General features: G+C 42.4%; 1 protein-coding gene across 6 annotated transcripts in view; it reads right to left on the bottom strand.

The window, feature by feature from the left end:
- Nucleotides 1-27,215, bottom strand: part of LOC126194696 (polycomb protein Sfmbt-like) — a 316,496-nt gene that overhangs the window by 69,743 nt on the left and 219,538 nt on the right. For all 6 annotated transcript variants that reach the window (XM_049932916.1, XM_049932915.1, XM_049932921.1 and 3 more), the window contains one exon: nucleotides 21,676-21,800. In XM_049932916.1, the coding sequence (XP_049788873.1) occupies nucleotides 21,676-21,800 (125 nt within the window). The remainder of the gene's footprint in view (nucleotides 1-21,675; nucleotides 21,801-27,215) is intronic.

Here is a 27,215-nt window from a genome sequence, read left to right as displayed (position 1 = left end):
CCTTTCATGTAAAATTAAAATGAATTTTAAGCTGTGAGAAAACACATGGCATGTATAAAATGAGCAGTTAAAGGATTCAGGCACTATATTCCGTCTTAAATGACAGTGTGAATTTTTACATAGCTGCAGTGCCACCAGCAGTCTCAATAACTATCACCTAGGACAGGAGGACTAAGCAAATGGAACAACTATATACAAGTGCTAAAGTACTATAACAAGACATAAATATAAAAATAACAACAGTAGATTTCTCCATCCTTTGTATACACGAGTTATCATATATTTCACTGATGCAGGCGTAAGAGCTTTAAAATTTGTACTTGAAATTAACTTCCAGCAAATACTGAACATTTATGAACCCAGCATCATACAAAATGTGTCTGAAAAGCTGTTAAGGAAGAAAATAAGAATTTTTAACAACAATTCAAATCATAACTATAGAACACATCCTTGTAACATATTGCTGAAAAATGGCAATTGAACTGTGCCATTAATAATATTGATTTACTAATATCTCATTTTTAAGTTTAGTCTCAAACCATGTAAGTAATTTTTCAAATGATGGGCTGAGGACAAATACTGCAGCAGAGATGACATCAAAGACTATTCTTCAGAATACATATTTTTTTCCACAGAGGATTGCACACAGCTGCCCTACTCTCTCTTTGCCTCATCACTGCGTGCTCCCCAACAGCACTTCACTGTCTGCTTCCAACCTTACCATCCCCCTCCCTTCCTGCCACGGCCTCCTCCTTACCCCCACCCAGTCGCCACTCCCATCATTCACTGGTGCTGCTGCTGCTGCTGCTCGTAGTGTGGCTTCAGTTGTCCAAGACTGCAATTGTGTGTGTGTGTGTGTGTGTGTGTGTGTGTGTGTGTGTGTGTGAGCGCGCGCATGTGCACGAACGTGTGTATGCATGCATGTGCGCGTGTCTGTCGTGTATCTGCGACTCAGTGTCTCCACTATATGGTGAGTAGCAACTTTACTTTTCTTAGTATTGTTACATTCCATCCAAGATTTTCATTTTGTAACTAATTTCTTTATGAATCTCTTTTTGTATGTGCAGTCTACATCTGGCACATTAGCTGCCTGGCCATTATTTCCCTAAATTAGCATGGATTGTTATGGACCATCTGCTACAGCCAAGATACTGGCAGTAAATATTAAAAGAGGGTTTGGAAAAGTGGACACAAACTATAATGCATAAAAAATGTATTCATATCCTGACAAGCCTGGCAAACTGAACATCCGAATGTAGGAGGTGGTCTTTTCAGTCACCTTTTTCATTAGGTTTAATAATTTGGTAACACCTTCATCCTATCATATAGGACTTACGAACTTTCCAGCCAAGATAATGCATAAGACCAGACAACATAAAAGAAATATGTTATATAACATTAAAGAAAAAATAAGAATAGCTCTGGGGTACGTATAGTGACTGCTTTGCCTTCTCATCTTGTCTGGTAAGTCTCCCCTTACCCGAGGTTCTGGGTGACTTTCCTGAACTGTACCCCTTTCCCTAAACTGATCCAGTCCTTTTCCTTCACAACTCTTCCTTCCCCTTCAACTCTACTACCAGAAAAAGGAGCCACTGGCTCACACAGCTTGTTAAAGTTAAACTCTTTTTGTGTGTGTGTTCATCTGCTGCCACTTGCTCTGTAGATTTTTTACCTATCCATTTACACTAAATAACAACACACTGTATTTTGTCTAATCAGCAATTCAAATTAATCAATGAAAACCAGTCAAAACTCCTTTGTGAGAGAAGTGATCTATTCATCAGTTCCACTCAGTACAATGGGCCTTTCAGCCAATATCCTGGACTTTTTGGCCTGCAGTTCTTTAACTTGCTGGACAATGGATCTCTTCTGTTGTGTGCTATTTATCACAACTTGATCACAAAAGCTTATGTATCTACAAATGCTGCACTTCAAATGTGACTTTCGAAGGAGGTTTGAGCACATTTTGATCAGAAAGCTCCTGCACTCAGTCCTGAAAGTTAAAATATCCTTGGCAGGCCCTTTTGCTTTTCTGAGCTCAGACCATACAGCATGTCTATTGCAGGAATAAGATCAGCTTTATTACCAAGTTTTGTATCACACACTGATTTCGGGACAGATAATATTTCAGCCTTAACAACTAAGGACATCACATCAGCAAGTAGAGATGACAAAGCATTGTACAAGAAAGATGCCATGGGGTTCACACATTGGAATTCCCTCAAAAAGTGCATGATCAGCACAGAAACAAAGCTAAAAAAAAGATATTTTAGTTGGCAGCAGAGGATCTTCAAGGTACTTCGACACAGTTCACCAGCTGTAAGTATCTATTTTAATCATGTGTTTCTTTACTTTGTCCGAATAAGTCTTTAGAAAGAGTATGATTATTACACCCCAGTAGGCTGCATCCTTATTTTCCAGCCAGCGCATTTTTTAGGCAAGGGCAGATTTTTGGGGTTATTAAATCTTTTATAATCAGCTCTTCTTGCAACTACATTCTTAACACATTACAAATTGATCTCAAAATAGGTACAACACCCCAATTAGTCTTTAAGGCTGCATTCTTGAACACTGATGAATTGTATGAAGACCACAAGATCCCATATCAACAAAATTTGATGCACTGTTCTCACGAATACTCATCAGATCAATACTCAAATCCTTTAAGAATGCCCAACTGACATTAGGCTGATCCATTGATACCTGAAGCAAAATTCTGATCTTAAAACCTTCCAACATATCAGCAGCAGTGGTATGGCTGCAGATGAAAAATAGTGCATTTCAACTACTTTTTTAACTTTGTGTCAATATCTGAGAGCAATATCCATTTGCCGCAACTCAGACACCTTGTTACGGCTCTAATCAAATAAAATTACAAACGGTACATCCCCTTCAAGATCTTCGAGAATAGTTTTCTTGAAGTGCAGCATTAATCCGCGAACAATACTTTATGATTCTTGATCCACCTAAGCTACATCTTACTAGCTACATTATCATTACGGAACATGATTGGAAACACTGCAGTCTGCTTTCCTATAGTAGAGAAGGAGACATGAGTTTCAATAGTCTGCAAAAGCCATAATATTTCCACCGTCTGCAAAAGCCATAATATTTTCACCCTTGTATCATCATCCTGAATCAGGTATTTTGAAATACGAGTGTTAGTCGATGCAGCATTAGCGGCAGTGATGGAGGTGACAATACGACTGTTAGTTGATGCAACGTTGGTGGCAGTGATGGAGTTGCACCAGGCTGCAACAGCTGGAAGGTTGAAAAATGGACCATCGACTGCGAGCTTCCAGATTCACCAGTCACTGCGATCTTATCAACAGTCACAGGAGCATCTAAATTATGTTCAGTTATCTTGCCTCAGTTATCTTCCCCCATGAACCATGGACCTTGCCGTTGGTGGGGAGGCTTGCGTGCCTCAGCGATACAGATGGCCGTACCGTAGGTGCAGCCACAACGGAGGGGTATCTGTTGAGAGGCCAGACAAACATGTGGTTCCTGAAGAGGGGCAGCAGCCTTTTCAGTAGTTGCAGGGGCAACAGTCTGGATGATTGACTGATCTGGCCTTGTAACATTAACCAAAACGGCCTTGCTGTGCTGGTACTGCGAACGGCTGAAAGCAAGGGGAAACTACAGCCGTAATTTTTCCCGAGGACATGCAGCTTTACTGTATGATTAAATGATGATGGCGTCCTCTTGGGTAAAATATTCCGGAGGTAAAATAGTCCCCCATTCGGATCTCCGGGCGGGGACTACTCCTGAGGACGTCGTTATCAGGAGAAAGAAAACTGGCGTTCTATGGATCGGAGCGTGGAATGTCAGATCCCTTAACCGGGCAGGTAGGTTAGAAAATTTAAAAAGGGAAATGGATAGGTTAAAGTTAGATATAGTGGGAATTAGTGAAGTTCGGTGGCAGGAGGAACAAGACTTTTGGTCTGGTGATTACAGGGTTATAAATACAAAATCAAATAGGGGTAATGCAGGAGTAGGTTTAATAATGAATAAAAAAATAGGAGTGCGGGTTAGCTACTACAAACAGCATAGTGAACGCATTATTGTGGCCAAGATAGACACAAAGCCCATGCCTACTACAGTAGTAAAAGTTTATATGCCAACTAGCTCTGCAGACGATGAAGAAATTGATGAAATGTATGACGAGATAAAAGAAATTATTCAGGTAGTGAAGGGAGACGAAAATTTAATAGTCATGGGTGACTGGAATTCGTCAGTAGGAAAAGGGAGAGAAGGAAACATAGTAGGTGAATATGGATTGGGGGGAAGAAATGAAAGAGGAAGCCGCCTGGTAGAATTTTGCACAGAGCATAACTTAATCATAGCTAACACTTGGTTCAAGAATCATAAAAGAAGGTTGTATACCTGGAAGAATCCTGGAGATACTAATAGGTATCAGATAGATTATATAATGGTAAGACAGAGATTTAGGAACCAGGTTTTAAATTGTAAGACATTTCCAGGGGCAGATGTGGATTCTGACCACAATCTATTGGTTATGAACTGCAGATTGAAACTGATGAAACTGCAAAAAGGTGGGAATTTAAGGAGATGGGACCTGGATAAACTGAAAGAACCAGAGGTTGTAGAGAGTTTCAGGGAGAGCATAAGGGAACAATTGACAGGAATGGGGGAAAGAAATACAGTAGAAGAAAAATGGGTAGCTCTGAGGGATGAAGTAGTGAAGGCAGCAGACGATCAAGTAGGTAAAAAGACGAGGGCTAATAGAAATCCTTGGGTAACAGAAGAAATATTGAATTTAATTGATGAAAGAAGAAAATATAAAAATGCAGTAAATGAAGCAGGCAAAAGGGAATACAAACGTCTCAAAAATGAGATCGACAGAAAGTGCAAAATGGCTAAGCAGGGATGGCTAGAGGACAAATGTAAGGATGTAGAGGCTTGTCTCACTAGGGGTAAGATAGATACTGCCTACAGGAAAATTAAAGAGACCTTTGGAGAGAAGAGAACCACTTGTATGAATATCAAGAGCTCAGATGGCAACCCAGTTCTAAGCAAAGAAGGGAAGGCAGAAAGGTGGAAGGAGTATATAGAGGGTTTATACAAGGGCGATGTACTTGAGGACAGTATTATGGAAATGGAAGAGGATGTAGATGAAGATGAAATGGGAGATAAGATACTGCGTGAAGAGTTTGACAGAGCACTGAAAGACCTGAGTCGAAACAAGGCCCCGGGAGTAGACAACATTCCATTAGAACTACTGATGGCCTTGGGAGAGCCAGTCCTGACAAAACTCTACCATCTGGTGAGCAAGATGTATGAGACAGGCGAAATACCCACAGACTTCAAGAAGAATATAATAATTCCAATACCAAAGAAAGCAGGTGCTGACAGATGTGAAAATTACCGAACTATCAGTTTAATAAGTCACAGCTGCAAAATACTAACGCGAATTCTTTACAGACGAATGGAAAAACTGGTAGAAGCGGACCTCGGGGAGGATCAGTTTGGATTCCGTAGAAATGTTGGAACACGTGAGGCAATACTAACCTTACGACTTATCTTAGAAGAAAGATTAAGAAAAGGCAAACCTACGTTTCTAGCATTTGTAGACTTAGAGGAAGCTTTTGACAATGTTGACTGGAATACTCTCTTTCAAATTCTGAAGGTGGCAGGGGTAAAATACAGGGAGCGAAAGGCTATTTACAATTTGTACAGAAACCAGATGGCAGTTATAAGAGTTGAGGGGCATGAAAGGGAAGCAGTGGTTGGGAAGGGAGTAAGACAGGGTTGTAGCCTCTCCCCGATGTTATTCAATCTGTATATTGAGCAAGCAGTAAAGGAAACAAAAGAAAAATTCGGAGTAGGTATTAAAATTCATGGAGAAGAAGTAAAAACTTTGAGGTTCGCCGATGACATTGTAATTCTGTCGGAGACAGCAAAGGACTTGGAAGAGCAGTTGAACGGAATTGACAGTGTCTTGAAAGGAGGATATAAGATGAACATCAACAAAAACAAAACGAGGATAATGAAATGTAGTCAAATTAAATCGGGTGATGCTGAGGGAATTAGATTAGGAAATGAGACACTTAAAGTAGTAAAGGAGTTTTGCTATTTAGGGAGTAAAATAACTGATGATGGTCGAAGTAGAGAGGATATAAAATGTAGACTGGCAATGGCAAGGAAAGCGTTTCTGAAGAAGAGAAATTTGTTAACATCGAGTATAGATTTAAGTGTCAGGAAGTCATTTCTGAAAGTATTTGTATGGAGTGTAGCCATGTATGGAAGTGAAACATGGACGATAACCAGTTTGGACAAGAAGAGAATAGAAGCTTTCGAAATGTGGTGCTACAGAAGAATGCTGAAGATAAGGTGGGTAGATCACGTAACTAATGAGGAGGTATTGAATAGGATTGGGGAGAAGAGAAGTTTGTGGCACAACTTGACTAGAAGAAGGGATCGGTTGGTAGGACATGTTTTGAGGCATCAAGGGATCACAAATTTAGCATTGGAGGGCAGCGTGGAGGGTAAAAATCGTAGAGGGAGACCAAGAGATCAATACACTAAGCAGATTCAGAAGGATGTAGGTTGCAGTAGGTACTGGGAGATGAAGAAGCTTGCACAGGATAGAGTAGCATGGAGAGCTGCATCAAACCAGTCTCAGGACTGAAGACCACAACAACAATCTTGCCTGACGACAAGGAGCATAATATGGAAGTACAATCAAATATCCAAATACGTTGACGAGATGGCCCTTATGATATGACGTAACTGCCAACCACTTAAATCCAAAATCAGGGGATGCAGTTTAAAAAAATCAGGAGGTACGAATGATCGAAAATCCTGGCTCATTTTCAGTATAGTTCAGAGGCAACTGATTTGACTCTTTTCCTGTGATATCGAAAAGCTATATAATGGCTATAAAAATACAAATAAAAACACTGGAACTATCGAAAGCACCAATTCCACACTTGTTAGCTGTAGTGTAGTTCAACTGCAGTATTAGGCTGGGACGCTATCTGGTAACATTTTCTTGAACAGGTCACTCGCATCGTCTTTACAATTAGTTGGCAAATTGTAGATAATGTAAATAATTCTAGAACCAAATTCCAATTTTTTTTGTTTTGTTTTGTTTGAAGCATCGCTGTTTCCACCATGTGGTAGACAAATGTCACGTCAGCAAAGACAAGATATCTGAATGGTGCGAAAAGTGGCAACGGTTCCTGTGGTGTCACCGCCAGACACCACACTTGCTAGGTGGTAGCCTTTAAATCGGCCGCGGTCTGTTAGTATATGTCGGACCCGCGTGTCGCCACTATCAGTGATTGCGGACCGAGCGCCGCCACACGGCAGGTCTAGAGAGACTCCCTAGCACTCGCCCCAGTTGTACAGCCGACTTTGCTAACGATGGTTCACTGACTACATACACTCTCATTTGCAGAGACGACAGTTTAGCATAGCCTTCAGCTGCGTCATTTGCTACGACCTAGCAAGGCGCCATATTCAGTTACTACGAATGTATGCTGAACAGATAATATTGTGAATCGTACCGTCAAGAGCAATGTTCATCATTAATGGATTAAAGTTAAGTATCAAAATAATTACGTCCGCTTTCTGAATTCTAATTCCTTGTCATGTTCCAGACCTCACGTCAGTATAGTTCTTCCCTCCTCACGCCAGCCTGCATGAGCTAAAAAGCTTGCATTTCTGCCTCCTCTAGTAACACGGTGTTGGCTCTTCTGCCAACACAACAGTTCCTAAATAAAGAGAAGTGTGAGGTCATCCACATGAGTACTAGAAGAAATCCACCAAATTTTGGTTAGAAGGTAAATCGCACGAATCTCAAGGCTGTCAATTCAACTAAATACTTACAAATTACAATTAAGAACAACTTTAATTGAGAAAAATTTTACAGGTAATGCGTGGAGTAAGGCAAAGCAAAGACTCCTCTTTGTTGGCAGAATACTTAGAAGATGCAACAAATCCACTAAAGAGATTGCCTATTACTTCACTTGTCCACCCTCTGCTAGAGTACTGCTGCACATCATGGGATCCTTACTAGATAGGATTGACAGAGAAAAATAAAGAAGTCCAAAGAAGGACAGCTCATTTTTTATCATCACGATATAGGGGAGTGTGTGTCATGGAAATGATACACGAAACAGAGTGACAATAATTAAAACAAAGGCGACAAGAGCTATTTACAAAATTTCTATCACCAACTTTCTCCTCCAAAAGTGGAAATATTTTGTTGACCCCCACCTACATAGGAAGAAAGTGTCATGATAATAAAATAAATCACAACGGAAATGGAAAGATTTAGGTGTTCATCTTTCCTGTGCGCTATTTGAGGTGGAACTGTAAAGAAATAATCTGAAAATGGTACGATGAACCTTCTACCAGGCACTTAAGTGTGAACTGTAGGCTATTAATGTAGATAAAGAAAGATTATTAAATGCAAACAACAGATCTTTCCTTGACATAATAATGCATGGAAATTGTTGCAATATTGCACCAAGAAAACAGAATGAAAATGTATGAGGTCAGCTGATTTCAAAAATGTTGAAATGATTGCAGCACTGTAATATACTGTTGTTATCCTTAAAAATTAGGCCATGCTAATGTCTGTTGATTCATCAGTTATAATGTTATGCAAGCTGTCACTGATATCTTGTCATAGATTTTCTACAAAATAAGGCCTTAGTACACGTTTTATAACTGCACTATGCTTTGTTCTATGTATTTGAAATTTTCTGGCAACTTCATTGTCCAAATTTCCTCACATTCAACTCACTTGGTTCAAATGGCTCTGAGCACTATGGGATTCAACCGCTGAGGTCTTAAGTCCCCTAGAACTTAGAACTACTTAAACCTAACCAACCTAAGGACAGCACACACATCCATGCCCGAGGCAGGATTCGAACCTGCGACCGTAGTGGTTGCGCGGTTCCAGACTGTAGCGTCTAGAACCGCTCGGCCACTCCGGCCGGCTCAACTCACTTAACAACCACATGATATGATCACACAATGGCAAAAAACACTAGGGAGCCCTCAGCTTGATTCACTTCTAAAGATTCTTTCACCATTTTAAAAGGTATTTTTGTTTAGTGTGCTGCACCAAAAATTCTTTCTAACCTGTTTGCAAATTTAGTATCGCATAGTGTGTAGGTTCTATAAATGACCTACACATATAAATAAATATTCATGCTATCCTCGTGCAGCAAAGATATTGTAATGAGGTATGATCATCTCAGCACGCTAACAGAAAACTGAACATTAAAATATCAATTATTTTATGTACTTCATAGGTTTTTTTTTCACCAATCTCTGTCTCTTTTGGTCTTTTCAGCTGGTGTCAGAAAGACATATGTAATCGCTCTCTCTCATTAATGTGCTAAGTAAAAGTTATAATATGCGGAAGTCGCAAGTCTTTATCCTACTACTGAGCTACATTCTAATTTCCTTCTCCCGATGTGACAAGAACTTGCATTTTTAAATCGATATTTTTGAAGACGAAGTCAACACGAAGAGAGAATAGCCACCGCAGCCACACCGCCATTGTTGTATATCGTTGGAAGGAAAAGGTAAATGCCAAGCAGCACCCCAAAACTAAAAGGAATCAATATTTATCCAATGTTCCAGAACTGCCACAAGATTCTTAACACGCGGGCATCTATACCAGGGGGTTTCTGGACAGACAATTTTTGTGCAGCTAAATGATAATTACTGCAGCTCTGAAAAACCCACTTCTCTCTCACTCCCCAACCACTAAAGTAGCCATTCAGCATGATATTTCTGGGCATACTGTGCCTGTACTTTACCCACATATAACACTAAAACAAGATCCAGTGATGTAAAAAGCAGTACATTAACACCAACACTATAGGTATGCACAACGGATGCAGCTGCAGATTTATTAATATTAGAATGCACAACAATACAAGGACAAAGATTGAATACTGTGTATTATAAATGTTTAGGTGATATAAATTTAAGACCTAGCAGATGTTAATAAATTGAACAGTTTTATTTTCTGTATGTTGATCAGATCAATAATTTTTAAAAGTAATTTTAATGTAAAACCATTCTAATAAGTTTAAAATCTACCATAATTCGCACTAGCCACTAGAGAGCTACTCAAAACCGCCAGATTTAGTGGGAAATTACCAGATTTAGTGGGAGAACTACTAACTGGCACAGTGACAACACACATATGCAAGTCTAAACAGAGAACAAAACTGAGCAATACAAGTATGTATTCTACAAAACACGCAGGAAAGAGGAAAAGGTACAATCTATAACATGTCCCGCATGACTTCCCAATTTCTACAAACTTTGAGAAGTAAATGAATTAAAGAGACTAAAAAGCAAAGGACTTTCCACAATTGGCCAAAAACTGAAATGATGGGTTTTCAAAACAACTGTCTTTTGTATGACGATCATTAGCCAACAATCGCTAGAAATAAAACAATAATCGGGAGGCAGGAGAAAAAGCTGCAAATCGGGAGTCTACCTCCTAAATCAGGAGAATTGACAGGTATGTACTATCAGAAAGCCTGTCACTAACTTTTGAGCGCCACTCTGCTGGCAAGGTTTCCCTTTTAATGGCCCAACGTAAAAAAAAAAGGGCAGCAGCAGCAGTCATGGAAAATAAAATCCCATTAAGGACAGTGAGATGTTGTGCAGTCTTTAAGAGTTTTGCATCATGTAACAGTTTTAACACTTCCCTTACCAAGGACCAATGAAAAATATGAATGTATGCCGTCTTCTTGACTGCTGCAACTGCCCTGGAGTGCTTAGCTCCTTCCACATGGCTGAATACGGCCATATCCCCATTTTGTTGACAGCGAAAGACTTGCTGCATACTATGCAATATGCCTGGAATCCTGATGTCTGTGGGCCTTGATGGCCTCAAACCTCCAGTCATTCAGCCATTCAGGACTGAATTTCAGCTTGCTTGGTTTCACCATGATATACTGCTAGAACACTGCGAAAGTTGCCACGACTGAGGACGGAGACTTGTTTTGACAACTCTCCAGCAACAATTAATAGCTAAAGTGCTTTCGAAGGTGAGACATCGTACAAAACATGGATTTTCCCCATGAGCCACAGATATTTCCAGCAGATTCTTTGATACTTGCAGCCCCTGCCTTTGTATTTGTGGAGGCCCAGCCTTGAAACAGTACCCACTGAATTCGAGAATAAAATATTCACAGTGTCCCTTATGTCTGAAATGGTCCGAGTTATCAAAACAAGATTTTGGCAAATGATAGCACGGAAAGATCTGAGTATTTTTCTACTTGATAAGCATGTGGAATTTTCTTATTTACTGCATTACATGAGTAACTGTAGACTTATGTAATGGAATGATGTAATTTTTTAAAGTCTTTGATGGCTGCTGAAATGATAATTAGTGTGGCTTTGAAATATGGTAAGTTAAGAAATTACACGCTTGTTTTTTATCTCGAAAAGGTGATTTTTCATAAACTTTTGTCCTGAAATGTTTTGTCATTTAATAAATCAATGTTTCACAACTGCAAGTGATTTAGAATGATAGTGAGATGACACTGAGCAAATTCCACTTTGTTTTGCCAAAGGAAGTAAATTTTAACTTGGAAGCAAGAGTTACATTGCTGTTACTTGAAATTTGCCTCTTCTGAGTGAATGGTTTTCGAGAGACAGCAAGTTTTAGTTGCTACAAATATAATAATGGACCAATGACCATATCGAAAAACATACAACTGTACCATGAAATAACTTGTTTGTGAAAACTGACATATGAACATTACACAAACAAGAATGTAAAGAAAAAATAGAGCATACAAAGAAATGGTTGAAAAATTTCTAGACAGTATTACAAATGTGGACCACAATGTTGTTATAAAAACTAAGCTACAAAATTTGAAATGAAGTCTCAGAAAAAAATTATCAATTTGCGTGACCATATTGTCCGTAGCTGTTTTGTAATAACTGAAGGTATTTTAAATCCGTCTTTACAGCTATGGTACAAGAGACAATAGTGCCAAACAAGGATATATATATATATATATATATATATATATATATATATATATATATATATATATATATATATATAACAGAGGGAAACATTCCACGTGGAAAAAATATATCTAAAAAGAAAGATGATGAGACTTACCAAACAAAAGCGCTGGCAGGTTGATAGACACACAAACAAACACAAATATACACACAAAATTCAAGCTTTCGCAACAAACTGTTGCCTCATCAGGAAAGAGGGAAGGAGAGGGAAAGACGAAAGGATGTGGGTTTTAAGGGAGAGGGTAAGGAGTCATTCCAATCCCGGGAGCGGAAAGACTTACCTTAGGGGGAAAAAAGGACAGGTATACACTCGCACACACACACATATCCATCCACACATACAGACACAAGCAGACATATTTAAAGTTTGGGCAGAGATGTCAGTCGAGGTGGAAGAGTAGAGGCAAAGAAGTTGTTGAGAGACAGGTGAGGTATGAGTGGCGGCAACTTGAAATTAGCGGAGATTGAGGCCTGGCGGATAACGAGAAGAGAGGATATACTGAAGGGCAAGTTCCCATCTCCGGATTTCGGATAGGTTGGTGTTGGTGGGAAGTATCCAGATAACCCGGACAGTGTAACACTGTGCCAAGATGTGCTGGCTGTGCACCAAGGCATGTTTAGCCACAGGGTGATCCTCATTACCAACAAACACTGTCTGCCTGTGTCCATTCATGCGAATGGACAGTTTGTTGCTGGTCATTCCCACATAGAATGCATCACAGTGTAGGCAGGTCAGTTGGTAAATCACGTGGGTGCTTTCACACGTGGCTCTGCCTTTGATCGTGTACACCTTCCGGGTTACAGGACTGGAGTAGGTGGTGGTGGGAGGGTGCATGGGACAGGTTTTGCACCGGGGGCGGTTACAAGGATAGGAGCCAGAGGGTAGGGAAGGTGGTTTGGGGATTTCATAGGGATGAACTAACAGGTTACGAAGGTTAGGTGGACGGCGGAAAGACACTCTTGGCGGAGTGGGGAGGATTTCATGAAGGATGGATCTCATTTCAGGGCAGGATTTGAGGAAGTCGTATCCCTGCTGGAGAGCCACATTCAGAGTCTGGTCCAGTCCCGGAAAGTATCCTGTCACAAGTGGGGCACTTTTGTGGTTCTTCTGTGGGGGATTCTGGGTTTGAGGGGATGAGGAAGTGGCTCTGGTTATTTGCTTCTGTACCAGGCCGGGAGGGTAGTTGCGGGATGCGAAAGCTGTTGTCAGGTTGTTGGTGTAATGTTTCAGGGATTCCGGACTGGAGCAGATTCGTTTGCCACGAAGACCTAGGCTGTAGGGAAGGGACCGTTTGATGTGGAATGGGTGGCAGCTGTCATAATGGAGGTACTGTTGCTTGTTGGTGGGTTTGATGTGGACGGACGTGTGAAGTTGGCCATTGGACAGGTGGAGGTCAACGTCAAGGAAAGTGGCATGGGATTTGGAGTAGGACCAGGTGAATCTGATGGAACCAAAGGAGTTGAGGTTGGAGAGGAAATTCTGGAGTTCTTCTTCACTGTGAGTCCAGATCATGAAGATGTCATCCATAAATCTGTACCAAACTTTGGGTTGGCAGACCTGGGTAACCAAGAAGGCTTCCTCTAAGCGACCCATGAATAGGTTGGCGTACGAGGGGGCCATCCTGGTACCCATGGCTGTTCCCTTTAATTGTTGGTATGTCTGGCCTTCAAAAGTGAAGAAGTTGTGGGTCAGGATGAAGCTGGCTAAGGTAATGAGGAAAGAGGTTTTAGGTAGGGTGGCAGGTGATCGGCGTGAAAGGAAATGCTCCATCGCAGCGAGGCCCTGGACGTGCGGAATATTTGTGTATAAGGAAGTGGCATCAATGGTTACAAGGATGGTTTCCGGGGGTAACAGATTGGGTAAGGATTCCAGGCGTTCAAGGAAGTGGTTGGTGTCTTTGATGAAGGATGGGAGACTGCATGTAATGGGTTGAAGGTGTTGATCTACGTAGGCCGAGATACGTTCTGTGGGGGCTTGGTAACCAGCTACAATGGGGCGGCCGGGATGATTGGGTTTGTGGATTTTAGGAAGAAGGTAGAAGGTTGGGGTGCGGGGTGTCGGTGGAGTCAGGAGGTTGATGGAGTCAGGTGAAAGGTTTTGCAGGGGGCCTAAGGTTCTGAGGATTCCTTGAAGCTCCGCCTGGACATCGGGAATGGGGTTACCTTGGCAAACTTTGTATGTGGTGTTGTCTGAAAGCTGACGCAGTCCCTCAGCCACATACTCCCGACGATCAAGTACCACGGTCGTGGAACCCTTGTCCGCCGGAAGAATGACGATGGATCGGTCAGCCTTCAGATCACGGATAGCCTGGGCTTCAGCAGTGGTGATGTTGGGTGTAGGATTAAGGTTTTTTAAGAAGGATTGAGATGCAAGGCTGGAAGTCAGAAATTCCTGGAAGGTTTGGAGAGGGTGATTTTGAGGAAGAGGAGGTGGGTCCCGCTGTGACGGAGGACGGAACTGTTCCAGGCAGGGTTCAATTTGGATGGTGTCTTGGGGAGTTGGATCATTAGGAGTAGGATTAGGATCATTTTTCTTCGTGGCAAAGTGATATTTCCAGCAGAGAGTACGGGTGTAGGACAGTAAATCTTTGACGAGGGCTGTTTGGTTGAATCTGGGAGTGGGGCTGAAGGTGAGGCCTTTGGATAGGACAGAGGTTTCGGATTGGGAGAGAGGTTTGGAGGAAAGGTTAACTACTGAATTAGGGTGTTGTGGTTCCAGATTGTGTTGAAAGGAATTTTGAGGTTTTGGAGGGAGTGGAGCTGGAAGTGGGAGATTGAGTAGATGGGAGAGACTGGGTTTGTGTGCAATGAGAGGTGGTTGAGGTTTGCTGGAAAGGTTGTGAAGGGTGAGTGAGTTGCCTTTCCGGAGGTGGGAAACCAGGAGATTGGATAGTTTTTTGAGGTGGAGGGTGGCATGCTGTTCTAATTTACGGTTGGCCTGTAGGAGGATGCTCTGAACAGCCGGTGTGGATGTGGGAGAGGAAAGATTAAGGACTTTTATTAAGGATAGGAGTTGACGGGTGTGTTCATTGGCTGAGTTGATGTGTAGGTGAAGGATTAGGTGGGTGAGGGCAATGGATTGTTCAGTTTGGAACTGGTATAGGGACTGATGGAAGGAAGGGTTGCAGCCAGAGATGGGAACTTTAAGTGTGAGGCCTTTGGGGGTAATGCCAAATGTCAGACAAGCCTGAGAAAATAGAATATGGGAGCGTAATCTGGCTAGGGCGAAGGCATGTCTGCGGAGGGAATGTAAATAAAACTTAATGGGGTCGTTGTGGGGGTGTTGTGAGGGTGACATGGTACTAGAAGGTCGAAAGTGTAACGTGAGGCTGAAATGAAAATGAATATAAAAATATGTGGGGAGAGATAAAGGTGAAGTAGAAAGCAAATGGAGATCTGGTGTGAAAAGAGGCGAAAAGGGGTTGGTTGGAGCTGGGTTATGTTGATCCTGTGGTGAAATAGTGTAGGTAGAAAACGATGTGCATAAAGGTTAGGTGGTTGTGTTGCCGCCAAAACACGTTAAAGGGTGGAGAAATTCGGGAAAATTTCGAAAAAACTACGTGAGGATGTATTAAAAGTAGTGGTATGGTGGTGGCAGATTATGGAAATGAGGCTAACAATGGTCTGGTGGAGAAATAATAACGTTAAAACCTGTGGGAAGCGGCTAAAAATGATCGGTGATGTGAAAAAACGGAAATCGAAATAAAGCAAAAGTTATTAAAACTAGCCGAAAAGGTTGTTTAATAGCTGAAAGGAACTGTTTGTGAACTAGAAACGGTGGATTTTATAGCAGTAGCGGAAGAAAAAATTTTTTGGTTATGGTTTGGAAGTGGGTTACGTATTATTACCTATTGTTGAGTATATATCGGCGGGATAAAATTGTATAGTGGATTACGGTAAAAAGGAGAAGGTGAATACAAAGGGAAACTACTGGCAAAAACAGAAGGAGGAAATAAGACGACAGAAAAGACTTCGAAATGTAACAGTGACAATAACAAACGTCATTGTTGGGTTCAAATTAATGATATGAATATAACAGAGGGAAACATTCCACGTGGAAAAAATATATCTAAAAAGAAAGATGATGAGACTTACCAAACAAAAGCGCTGGCAGGTCGATAGACACACAAACAAACACAAATATACACACAAAATTCAAGCTTTCGCAACAAACTGTTGCCTCATCAGGAAAGAGGGAAGGAGAGGGAAAGACGAAAGGATGTGGGTTTTAAGGGAGAGGGTAAGGAGTCATTCCAATCCCGGGAGCGGAAAGACTTACCTTAGGGGGAAAAAAGGACGGGTATACACTCGCACACACACACATATCCATCCACACATACAGACACAAGCAGACATATTTAAAGTTTGGGCAGAGATGTCAGTCGAGGTGGAAGAGTAGAGGCAAAGAAGTTGTTGAGAGACAGGTGAGGTATGAGTGGCGGCAACTTGAAATTAGCGGAGATTGAGGCCTGGCGGATAACGAGAAGAGAGGATATACTGAAGGGCAAGTTCCCATCTCCGGATTTCGGATAGGTTGGTGTTGGTGGGAAGTATCCAGATAACCCGGACGGTGTAACACTGTGCCAAGATGTGCTGGCTGTGCACCAAGGCATGTTTAGCCACAGGGTGATCCTCATTACCAACAAACACTGTCTGCCTGTGTCCATTCATGCGAATGGACAGTTTGTTGCTGGTCATTCCCACATAGAATGCATCACAGTGTAGGCAGGTCAGTTGGTAAATCACGTGGGTGCTTTCACACGTGGCTCTGCCTTTGATCGTGTACACCTTCCGGGTTACAGGACTGGAGTAGGTGGTGGTGGGAGGGTGCATGGGACAGGTTTTGCACCGGGGGCGGTTACAAGGATAGGAGCCAGAGGGTAGGGAAGGTGGTTTGGGGATTTCATAGGGATGAACTAACAGGTTACGAAGGTTAGGTGGACGGCGGAAAGACACTCTTGGCGGAGTGGGGAGGATTTCATGAAGGATGGATCTCATTTCAGGGCAGGATTTGAGGAAGTCGTATCCCTGCTGGAGAGCCACATTCAGAGTCTGGTCCAGTCCCGGAAAGTATCCTGTCACAAGTGGGGCACTTTTGTGGTTCTTCTGTGGGGGATTCTGGGTTTGAGGGGATGAGGAAGTGGCTCTGGTTATTTGCTTCTGTACCAGGCCGGGAGGGTAGTTGCGGGATGCGAAAGCTGTTGTCAGGTTGTTGGTGTAATGTTTCAGGGATTCCGGACTGGAGCAGATTCGTTTGCCACGAAGACCTAGGCTGTAGGGAAGGGACCGTTTGATGTGGAATGGGTGGCAGCTGTCATAATGGAGGTACTGTTGCTTGTTGGTGGGTTTGATGTGGACGGACGTGTGAAGTTGGCCATTGGACAGGTGGAGGTCAACGTCAAGGAAAGTGGCATGGGATTTGGAGTAGGACCAGGTGAATCTGATGGAACCAAAGGAGTTGAGGTTGGAGAGGAAATTCTGGAGTTCTTCTTCACTGTGAGTCCAGATCATGAAGATGTCATCAATAAATCTGTACCAAACTTTGGGTTGGCAGACCTGGGTAACCAAGAAGGCTTCCTCTAAGCGACCCATGAATAGGTTGGCGTACGAGGGGGCCATCCTGGTACCCATGGCTGTTCCCTTTAATTGTTGGTATGTCTGGCCTTCAAAAGTGAAGAAGTTGTGGGTCAGGATGAAGCTGGCTAAGGTAATGAGGAAAGAGGTTTTAGGTAGGGTGGCAGGTGATCGGCGTGAAAGGAAATATCTGCTCCAGTCCGGAATCCCTGAAACATTACACCAACAACCTGACAACAGCTTTCGCATCCCGTAACTACCCTCCCGGCCTGGTACAGAAGCAAATAACCAGAGCCACTTCCTCATCCCCTCAAACCCAGAATCCCCCACAGAAGAACCACAAAAGTGCCCCACTTGTGACAGGATACTTTCCGGGACTGGACCAGACTCTGAATGTGGCTCTCCAGCAGGGATACGACTTCCTCAAATCCTGCCCTGAAATGAGATCCATCCTTCATGAAATCCTCCCCACTCCGCCAAGAGTGTCTTTCCGCCGTCCACCTAACCTTCGTAACCTGTTAGTTCATCCCTATGAAATCCCCAAACCACCTTCCCTACCCTCTGGCTCCTATCCTTGTAACCGCCCCCGGTGCAAAACCTGTCCCATGCACCCTCCCACCACCACCTACTCCAGTCCTGTAACCCGGAAGGTGTACACGATCAAAGGCAGAGCCACGTGTGAAAGCACCCACGTGATTTACCAACTGACCTGCCTACACTGTGATGCATTCTATGTAGGAATGACCAGCAACAAACTGTCCATTCGCATGAATGGACACAGGCAGACAGTGTTTGTTGGTAATGAGGATCACCCTGTGGCTAAACATGCCTTGGTGCACAGCCAGCACATCTTGGCACAGTGTTACACCGTCCGGGTTATCTGGATACTTCCCACCAACACCAACCTATCCGAAATCCGGAGATGGGAACTTGCCCTTCAGTATATCCTCTCTTCTCGTTATCCGCCAGGCCTCAATCTCCGCTAATTTCAAGTTGCCGCCACTCATACCTCACCTGTCTCTCAACAACTTCTTTGCCTCTACTCTTCCACCTCGACTGACATCTCTGCCCAAACTTTAAATATGTCTGCTTGTGTCTGTATGTGTGGATGGATATGTGTGTGTGTGCGAGTGTATACCTGTCCTTTTTTCCCCCTAAGGTAAGTCTTTCCGCTCCCGGGATTGGAATGACTCCTTACCCTCTCCCTTAAAACCCACATCCTTTCGTCTTTCCCTCTCCTTCCCTCTTTCCTGATGAGGCAACAGTTTGTTGCGAAAGCTTGAATTTTGTGTGTATATTTGTGTTTGTTTGTGTGTCTATCGACCTGCCAGCGCTTTTGTTTGGTAAGTCTCATCATCTTTCTTTTTATTTATATATATATATATATATATATATATATATATATATATATATATATATATATATATATGATTATAATAGAGGGAAACATTCCATGTAGGAAAAATATATCTAAAAACAAAGATGATGTGACTTACAAAATGAAAGTGCTGGCAGGTCGACAGACACACAAACAAACACAAACATACACAGTTTGTTGCGAAAGCTTGAATTTTGTGTGTATGTTTGTGTTTGTTTGTGTGTCTGTCGACCTGCCAGCACTTTCATCTGGTAAGTCACATCATCTTTGTTTTTTTTCACGAGCAGATGGTGTTTCCTGATGCACGCAAAAATCGAAAGCACTAAAATTAACATATTTTGTAACAAACTGTTTTTAGATGGAGAAAGCAAGCCAAATGGTGTATGTGTTTCATTAAGACCACTGATGTTATTTTATTTCAATACAATGAAACACATATGCTGACAAAAACATGCATTTCCTTGGAGTCGCAAGACGAATTTAAAATATCTTCACTGATTTCAGAAATAACCTCAGAAAAAAGTAGGTGTCTTGAAAGAAGTGTATAAGGCAGGGAAGAGTTGTGTCAACCAACACTATAGGTGACTGGCAATAAAATGTTGGTTCTACTATTCTCGTTATTGCCCGTTCTTACTTACTGTGATATGTCTATTATCATGTGATTTTTCTTCCAAGAAATAATGAGTACATAGCATACAAACCATCAGCAACTGTACAATGATCTTCTTCTTATCGTCCATACTTTCTAATACATAAGCTACTTTTGAAGTGCCAAAATGTACTAAAATAAATAAAATATCCATAAAACGCTACACTACACAATGTACTTGCGGTGAGGCAGTCGCAATTCCTGAAATCCATCGCCCGTGGCCTCTGACCTGCCCAGGAGCACTGCAGTCTGGGTCCGTGGATAAACCACGAAAATCCATCACATTATACCACACAAAAACAGAACCGGCCTCCGGGCAGATTGGCGAGACTAGATCCCATGGGCACATCCTGCACATTAGTGGGGAACTACGAGCTTCAGATCGGCAGGCCTGATCCGTTAGAGATACTCACAAAAATGGCCTGAGGTTTTGGCCCATTACGGAAATCCATTGGTGGTCAGATATTCACAAGTTACAGACAGAATGGTGTCAAAATGAGACCATGGTGATCAATCCATGCGACACATAACTTGTGTTAATAATCAGAGAATCAGAACTATTTTTTGGCCACAGCCTTTGTCAAAAAAATGAGAGAGCATGCGCGTGACCCCCCACCCCCCTCCCCACACACACACAGAATCACTCGGGGGACAACTCACAGATGCATGTCCGCCATCTCTGGCTGCAGCATCTACAGTCTATGAGAATCAGATCCAGACAAACCACTCCCCATACCTCCCTGCCTCTCATTGGCCGCTGCTAGGCTAGTGACAAGAATTGGTGGCAGCACTGACTGCAAGCTGATGGAAGTGGTAGGAAGGGGAGAAGCAGTAGGAATGAGGGAGTGGGGAAGCGGCACACATATTCAACTGCGCCCACCTGGCGACAATGCCCAGACATCTCAGTGAACAAACCGTTTCATCTACTGAGACAAAAACTATATTTTTTTCACCCCCCCTCCCCCCCCCCCCCCCAATTTCCCTGCAACGTTTGAAATTTCCTGATTTCCAGAACTTGTGGCAATCTTCATCTGTTGAGTTCTCCAGCCAAAACACTTGTAACGCAATGGGCATTATAAATTTTTTTCCTCAATGATGCTTCGGTGCAATCATGATAGCATGCAGTTCAGCACTATATACAGTATATACATCAGAGAGACTTTTTAAATTACATTTGGTGGATAAGTCTAAAATAGTTTTAGGCCTCTTAAGAAGTCGAAGTGTGTTTTTGTCACATCCTGCTTTAAAGCCATTAATACCCGTCACACTCATTTCTTTGCGTAAATCCCTAAGGCCTTATTGCTCACTGACAATCGTTAATACCCTAATGGTGAACAGCATCTGCCTGGCAGGCTCTTACACAGCAAATACAGTCACCCTAGGATTATACAAAAGTCTGATAAAATTGTAGTCCTGTATATCTGTCAGATATATATGTCTGCCTGTGTCTGTATATGTGCGGATGGATGTGTGTGTGTGTGTGTGTGTGTGTGTGTGTGTGTGTGTGTGTGTATACCTGTCCTTTTTTCCCCCCAAGGTAAGTCTTTCTGCTCCCGGGATTGGAATGACTCCTTACACTCTCCCTTAAAACCCACATCCTTTCGTCTTTCCCTCTCCTTCCCTCTTTCCCGATGAAGCAACCTTGGGGTGCGAAAGCTTGAAATTTGTGTGTTTTTTATTGCATCTATCTACCAGCGCTTTCTCGTTGGGTAAGTCACAGCATCATATATATTGTTTGCTTTCACTGTTCAGAGAGATGGTAGCTTTCTAAAACTGATATAAAAAATTGCACACAAAACTTTTTGAAAAAACAATTATAAAATTCAGTATGTGTTTAAATATATTTCCTAAAACAATGTCATGCAGTCAAATAATGCAGTGAACTCATGCTATTTCCAAAAAGAAAAGTCTGTTATATTTTAACTCTCTTGGCTATATCTATAGATCATCAGCTCAAAACAACTTCATTTCATCCAATAATTATTACAAAGGTCATTATAATAATAAGAATACGGTTAATGTAGTGGCTCACCATTATCATCTTGTTCTGCCTGATAATATTTTACATGTAGTCTTTTGCCAATTATTTTTTCAATTCTTGCAACCTTCATCCTTGATATTCTGTTCTTGTCCACAACTTCCAAGTTCATACCACACCTTTTAACAGTATCAAAAACATGTGTTTTCAGGAATTGATTAAAATTATATCACAGTGTTTATTGTGTCTACAACTATTTTCTGGGTCTAACAAAATATTGTATGATATGGAATCGTAAGGTAAATTCATATTTAAAACAAATCAGAAGTCAATTAGGAACGCTGTTCCACATCCAGCAAAATACCTATCAGAGAGTACAACAGACGGGTAGCTAAAAATACTCAAAACTGTCTCGACAGCAAAACAAGTGGCTAAAAAGTCCTGATATATAATGCCAATATTAACATTTTGGGATACTTTTCTATCAAATTATTTACAGCAAATTGCCAGCAATTAGTTTCATTTAGAACATATCAACAATGAGCTAGGTTCAGTGCCATGGAATCATTACAACCACAGTTAGAAAATCATACAAAATTCTATGACATGTATCAAAATCTTTTATTATTTTAGTTAATGTTTTATATGTATGAGGGTTGACTGAAAAGTAATGCCTCCATCTTCCTAACTCTTCAACAGTTGGCAGCATTGGTATGCAGCAGGTACTGGCTTGTTCCGCAGCCTCTTCTCTACAGCTCCAGTTGGCAGGAAGCTTCAGCACTGAACAGTTGCGTTGTTAAAGTGTTAAGTATGGTACCCTGCGCAGTCAGTCAATGTCATTTAAGCAACGTGCAGTCATTGAATTTTTGACAGCAGAACATGTCACCTCAAAGGAGATTTATCAGAGAATGAAAGCAGTTTATGGTGACTGTGTTGATGTGAGCACTGCACGTCGTTGGGCAAGTATATTTAAAGATGTTGAGGGGGGAACATCTGACATGCATGACAAACAAAGACTTGGAGCAACCACCGAGTTCCTGCAAACATGATCGGCATTTCGCAAGAATGTGCGGGTCACATTATTGCTTTGCTTGGCTATCGGAAGATCTGTGCACTATGGGTACCCCGGATGCTGACTCCTGAAATAAAAGCACACGGACTTGAAATTTTCCAGGAACTCCTCTCGCATTACGAGAATGAAGGTGACGCCTTTCTCCATTCAACTGTGTCAGGAGACAAAACGTGGTACACCATTACGACCTGGAGATAAAACGTCAGTCCATGGAATATGGACACAAAGACTCGCCCCAGAAAAAGAAATTCAAGATGCCGCCCTCTGCTGGAAAAATCATGGCCAGTGTTCTGGGACGCCGATGGTGTTATCCATGTTGATTTCCTTGATCGTGGAACAACGATAAATTCAGAGCGTTACATCACAACGCTGCAAACTCTGAAACAATGGCTAACAAGGGTCCAAAAGGAAAAGGGAAATGTTTTCCTGCAGCATGACTATGCCAAACCACATACTTCACGTGCCACCACAGCAGAACTTCAGAGACTGAATCTCACCAGCGTATGGTATCCTCCATACAGTACAGATTTAGCACCAACTGACTTCAATCTGTTCCCGATAATGAAAGACAATCTGCGGCGACATCATTAAGCTTCTAATGAAGATGTTGAGAGAACTGTGAGGCTGTGGTTGCAGAAACAGTGTGTCGACTTTTTCCGTGATGGCTTCAGAAAACTTGTTCATTATTGGCAGGTTGGCAGAAATGTATCCAATATGTGGGAAAGTGAATATTGGTACTTAAAAGATCACATTCTAAGGATTATTCCCACGTTTGCTTTATTAAAATATTCCCATCCAAACCCAATTAACGAAGGTGGAGGCATTACTTTTCATTCAACCCTCATAGCAGGTTCCTTGTGAATGATAAAATCAGCGAACGTGATCATTGTTTCTAGGCCATGTAATACTTGGTAATGTGTTACAAGAAGATTCATGGTACTATTTGAGATTTCAGTAATAGAAAGACATAAAATGTGGCTGGGTACCTCTGTTTGTAACAGTTAAACATAAAGAAAATGGCAAATCCTGTAGACCAACTAGTTTGTGAAGCAGCAAGCAAGACAACAGTGTAAATATTTGGTTAGCAAAAACAAAAGTTTGTCCATTATAACAGATGATAGTAACTACATTAGTTAAATTATACTGAAAATTCGATTATTATATTTTACAGGCAAACATTCATTTTACTGAGACAGTATTTTAGGTTAATTCATAATTAAAATTACCAAGTCATTTCACTATATTGCTATTATTAAATTAAATGTAAATCTCTGACTTTTTCCCCACATCCCAGAGATCACTCCCAATGGAATCCCTCAACCATAATGTAATCTAACAATGGAATATTCAGAATGGAAGAACAAGAACCTGAAGTAGGATAGACTGCTACTCATCACATACAGAAGGTGGGGGAAGCAGACAGGCACATTGAGAGTAGATTGTTGTATGTAATCAAGAAATCAGATGACATCCTTCTTCAGATGTAGGAAAAAAAAAAAAAAAAAAACATGCACGCACAGGCGGCCACTCTTGTCCCATTGCTCCGAGGTCTGACTGCAGTGAACAGTGATCTCAGCAGATATGAGTAGTGTGCAAACAGAAAAGGTGTGAGGGTTGGGAGAGGAAGGAGCAGCAGGCTAGGGGTGGGGGAAGATGCTTTGGGGGGAAAAAGGGTAGAGGAAAGAAGCAGAGAAGGGAAAGAACTATACAGATGTGTAGACGGTGTGTGTGAGGCTGGAATAGGAACAGGGAAGAGAACATGGACAGGTGACAGATACTGATTAGTGACGACTGAGGTCAGGGAGGTTACGGGAACAAAGCACATATTGCAGGGAGAGTTTCCATAAGTGCAATTTTGAGTAGCTGGTGTGGGTGAGAAGAATTCAAGCACTCAATACTTCAGTTGTTGTTGATGTCAAGCACATTGTGTAGGACAGCGTAGTCAGCAACTGGGTGGGCTGGCTATCTCCTGGTCACAGTACGGGAATCACGAAGACAGGCAGATTGTTCTCATGCCCAGACAGAATGCCCAACAGTGTCTAGAGCTAAGTTGGTAGAACACATGGATGATTTCTCAGGTGGTTTTCCTCTGATGGGGCAGGTGTACCCAAGATCAGACTGAAATAGTTGGTAGTGCGGATAAGCAGTTGGAAACGGGCAGAACAGGGACGGACAAGGATACTACATGGTGGGTGGTGAAATATCACTGTTAGAGGAGTGGTGAGGAAAGTGCAGAGGGTATTTATCATCTCAGGACACGGCAACAGCTAGCTGAAACTGCACAGAAGTTGATTCAATTGCTCCAATCCTGGGTGGTATTGAGTCCGAGGGGCGCACTTCATAGGTACACAGGAGGTGGTAGAAGACTGGGTAGGTTAAGGAGAAGGAGATTCATTTCTAGACAAGATGGCAAAAGTGATTTCTGACTGTTAAGGTCTCAGTGAGACACGTGGCACATCTGGAGGGGATGCTCATCACCGCAGATGGAATTAACACGCATGGCGAGGAGGTGTGGAAAGGGCTTCCTCATACGAAATGGGTGGCAGGTGTCGAAATGGAGGTACTGCTGGTGCCATCCGAGAGGTGGACGCTGACAACGAGGAAGACGGTTTGTTGGCCTAAGGAGAACCAGGTGAGGTTGGTAGGGGAGAAAGTTTTGAGATTCTGGTGGAATGCGAATAGGCTGTCTTCACACTCAATCCAGATCATGTACCAGCAGCTGATACAGATGGACTTGTTACACAAGTAGTTTCAGCTCTTAGCAGAAAAACTTCGTTTGCAGGAGGCCGCTGCGTCCCAGGGATTGGTGCCCCGTGCACTCAACACCACATTCTGTCCTCCTTTCAATGATGCTATGGAGGACTGGGATACATATTTGCATCAACTGAAGCAACATTTCACGGTGTTTCAAGTCACAGACAATTCCTTGAAGTAGTAGCTCTTTCCATCCCGGGTGTTGCCGAACACGTTTTTTCTCCTCCGAAAATTGGCGTCTCCGTCTGACCAAGTTGCCCTCTCATTTCAGGAGATATGCACTCTGCTCACTAATGCTTATACCCAGCAGTACCATATGGTTGCCTCCACAGTAGAATTTCATCAATACCATAAAAACCCAGAACAATTATACCACTCTTAGTAGGTCAGTGACTTACAAGGCCTCAGCCGAAAATGTGATTTTACTTGCGCTAATCAATATTGTAGGACTTTCTACGCCGAATCCTTAATTTGTGATCTGGTGGTTCAATTGGTGCCTGACCTGGAGGTTTGCACGGCAGCACTGAAACTGAATAACGCATTGTAGGACATCTTGCGCATCACTCATTAGTGCAAAATTGCATAGAATGATTCACGGCAATATCGCAAGTGGAAGCAGTAAACGCATCACCACGTGCACTGCCCCAGCATCATATATGGAGGAAGACCAGCAGGTTGAAGCAACATTGTCATTAGTCTCTGTTGGATGTCTCTATGACTTCAGAGCCTCCAGCCGTCCCTTGACGACGGCAAAGGGGGCCATTCCCTTCGTGCCCACAGCGTTTTTCCTGTCACTCCCAAGCAGACTGTCCAGATCGCTGGGGTTCTTGTACACGCTGTGGCGAGGAGGGGCACCTCCGCTCACTATATCGAAGTCACGTGACCCAGCCCCATCCTGTGCCGTGACCACACTGGGACACAGTACACGTGCTGCAGACAGTAGTCCCCCCCAGGGTGACTACTTCATGCAGAAATTGTTTCTCACACTTAGCATGTTGCACCAGGACAATCGTTTCCAGGTGGATGCTGGGCCCACCATCTCTTTGATCAATCAGGGAACTTATGTCCAGCTGGGTTCACCTGAATTGCCACTGGCCTCGTGCAATTTGGTGGCCTACGGTAACAGAGCGATTCCTCTTTGCGGGCAATTCTCAACTTCAACAACTTACAAATACGTCACCCGGCTTTTGACATTCTTTATCATTGACCGTCTGTCGGCTACCGACATTTTTGGCCTTGACATTTTTGGCCTTGACGCTTTCACGGCTTTTGGATTTTCTACAAGGTGTACAACTTTGCGTCTGCCGTTTTTCCCCCTAACATTTGAGGCTTTAATGAAACAAATTGTATACACATGTATCATTCAAAGTATTTTCCATAGCTGGCCACTACTTTCTCCCATCTTTTGGGCAGTATACAAATCCCGCGTCGAAAAAATTGTTCATCTTTTGAAGCGATCCGTGAATCGGTCCAATTTGTGACTTCTTCATGAGATCGGAAGTGTCGGTCAGCCAGGCCGTGCGCCATTGATCCGAACAGGTGACAGTCAGAGGGAACAATGACTGTAGAATACGGTGGGTGGGGTAGGACTTCCAATTTTAACATTTCCAAGTACATTTTTACCTCTTTTGCAACGTGGGGTTGAGCATTGTCATGCTGCAAAATCACTTTATTGTGCCTCTCGCTGTATTGCGACCGTTTGTCTTTTAATGCTCTGCTCAAAAACATTAACTGCATTCGATAACGAACACCTGTGATTGTTTCACTT

This window comes from Schistocerca nitens, chromosome 7 (genome assembly GCF_023898315.1).
Source record: "Schistocerca nitens isolate TAMUIC-IGC-003100 chromosome 7, iqSchNite1.1, whole genome shotgun sequence".
NCBI lineage: Eukaryota > Metazoa > Arthropoda > Insecta > Orthoptera > Acrididae > Schistocerca > Schistocerca nitens.
The sequence above is the reverse complement of the archived record's forward strand: the minus strand, read 5'-3'. Positions and strand labels throughout refer to the sequence as shown.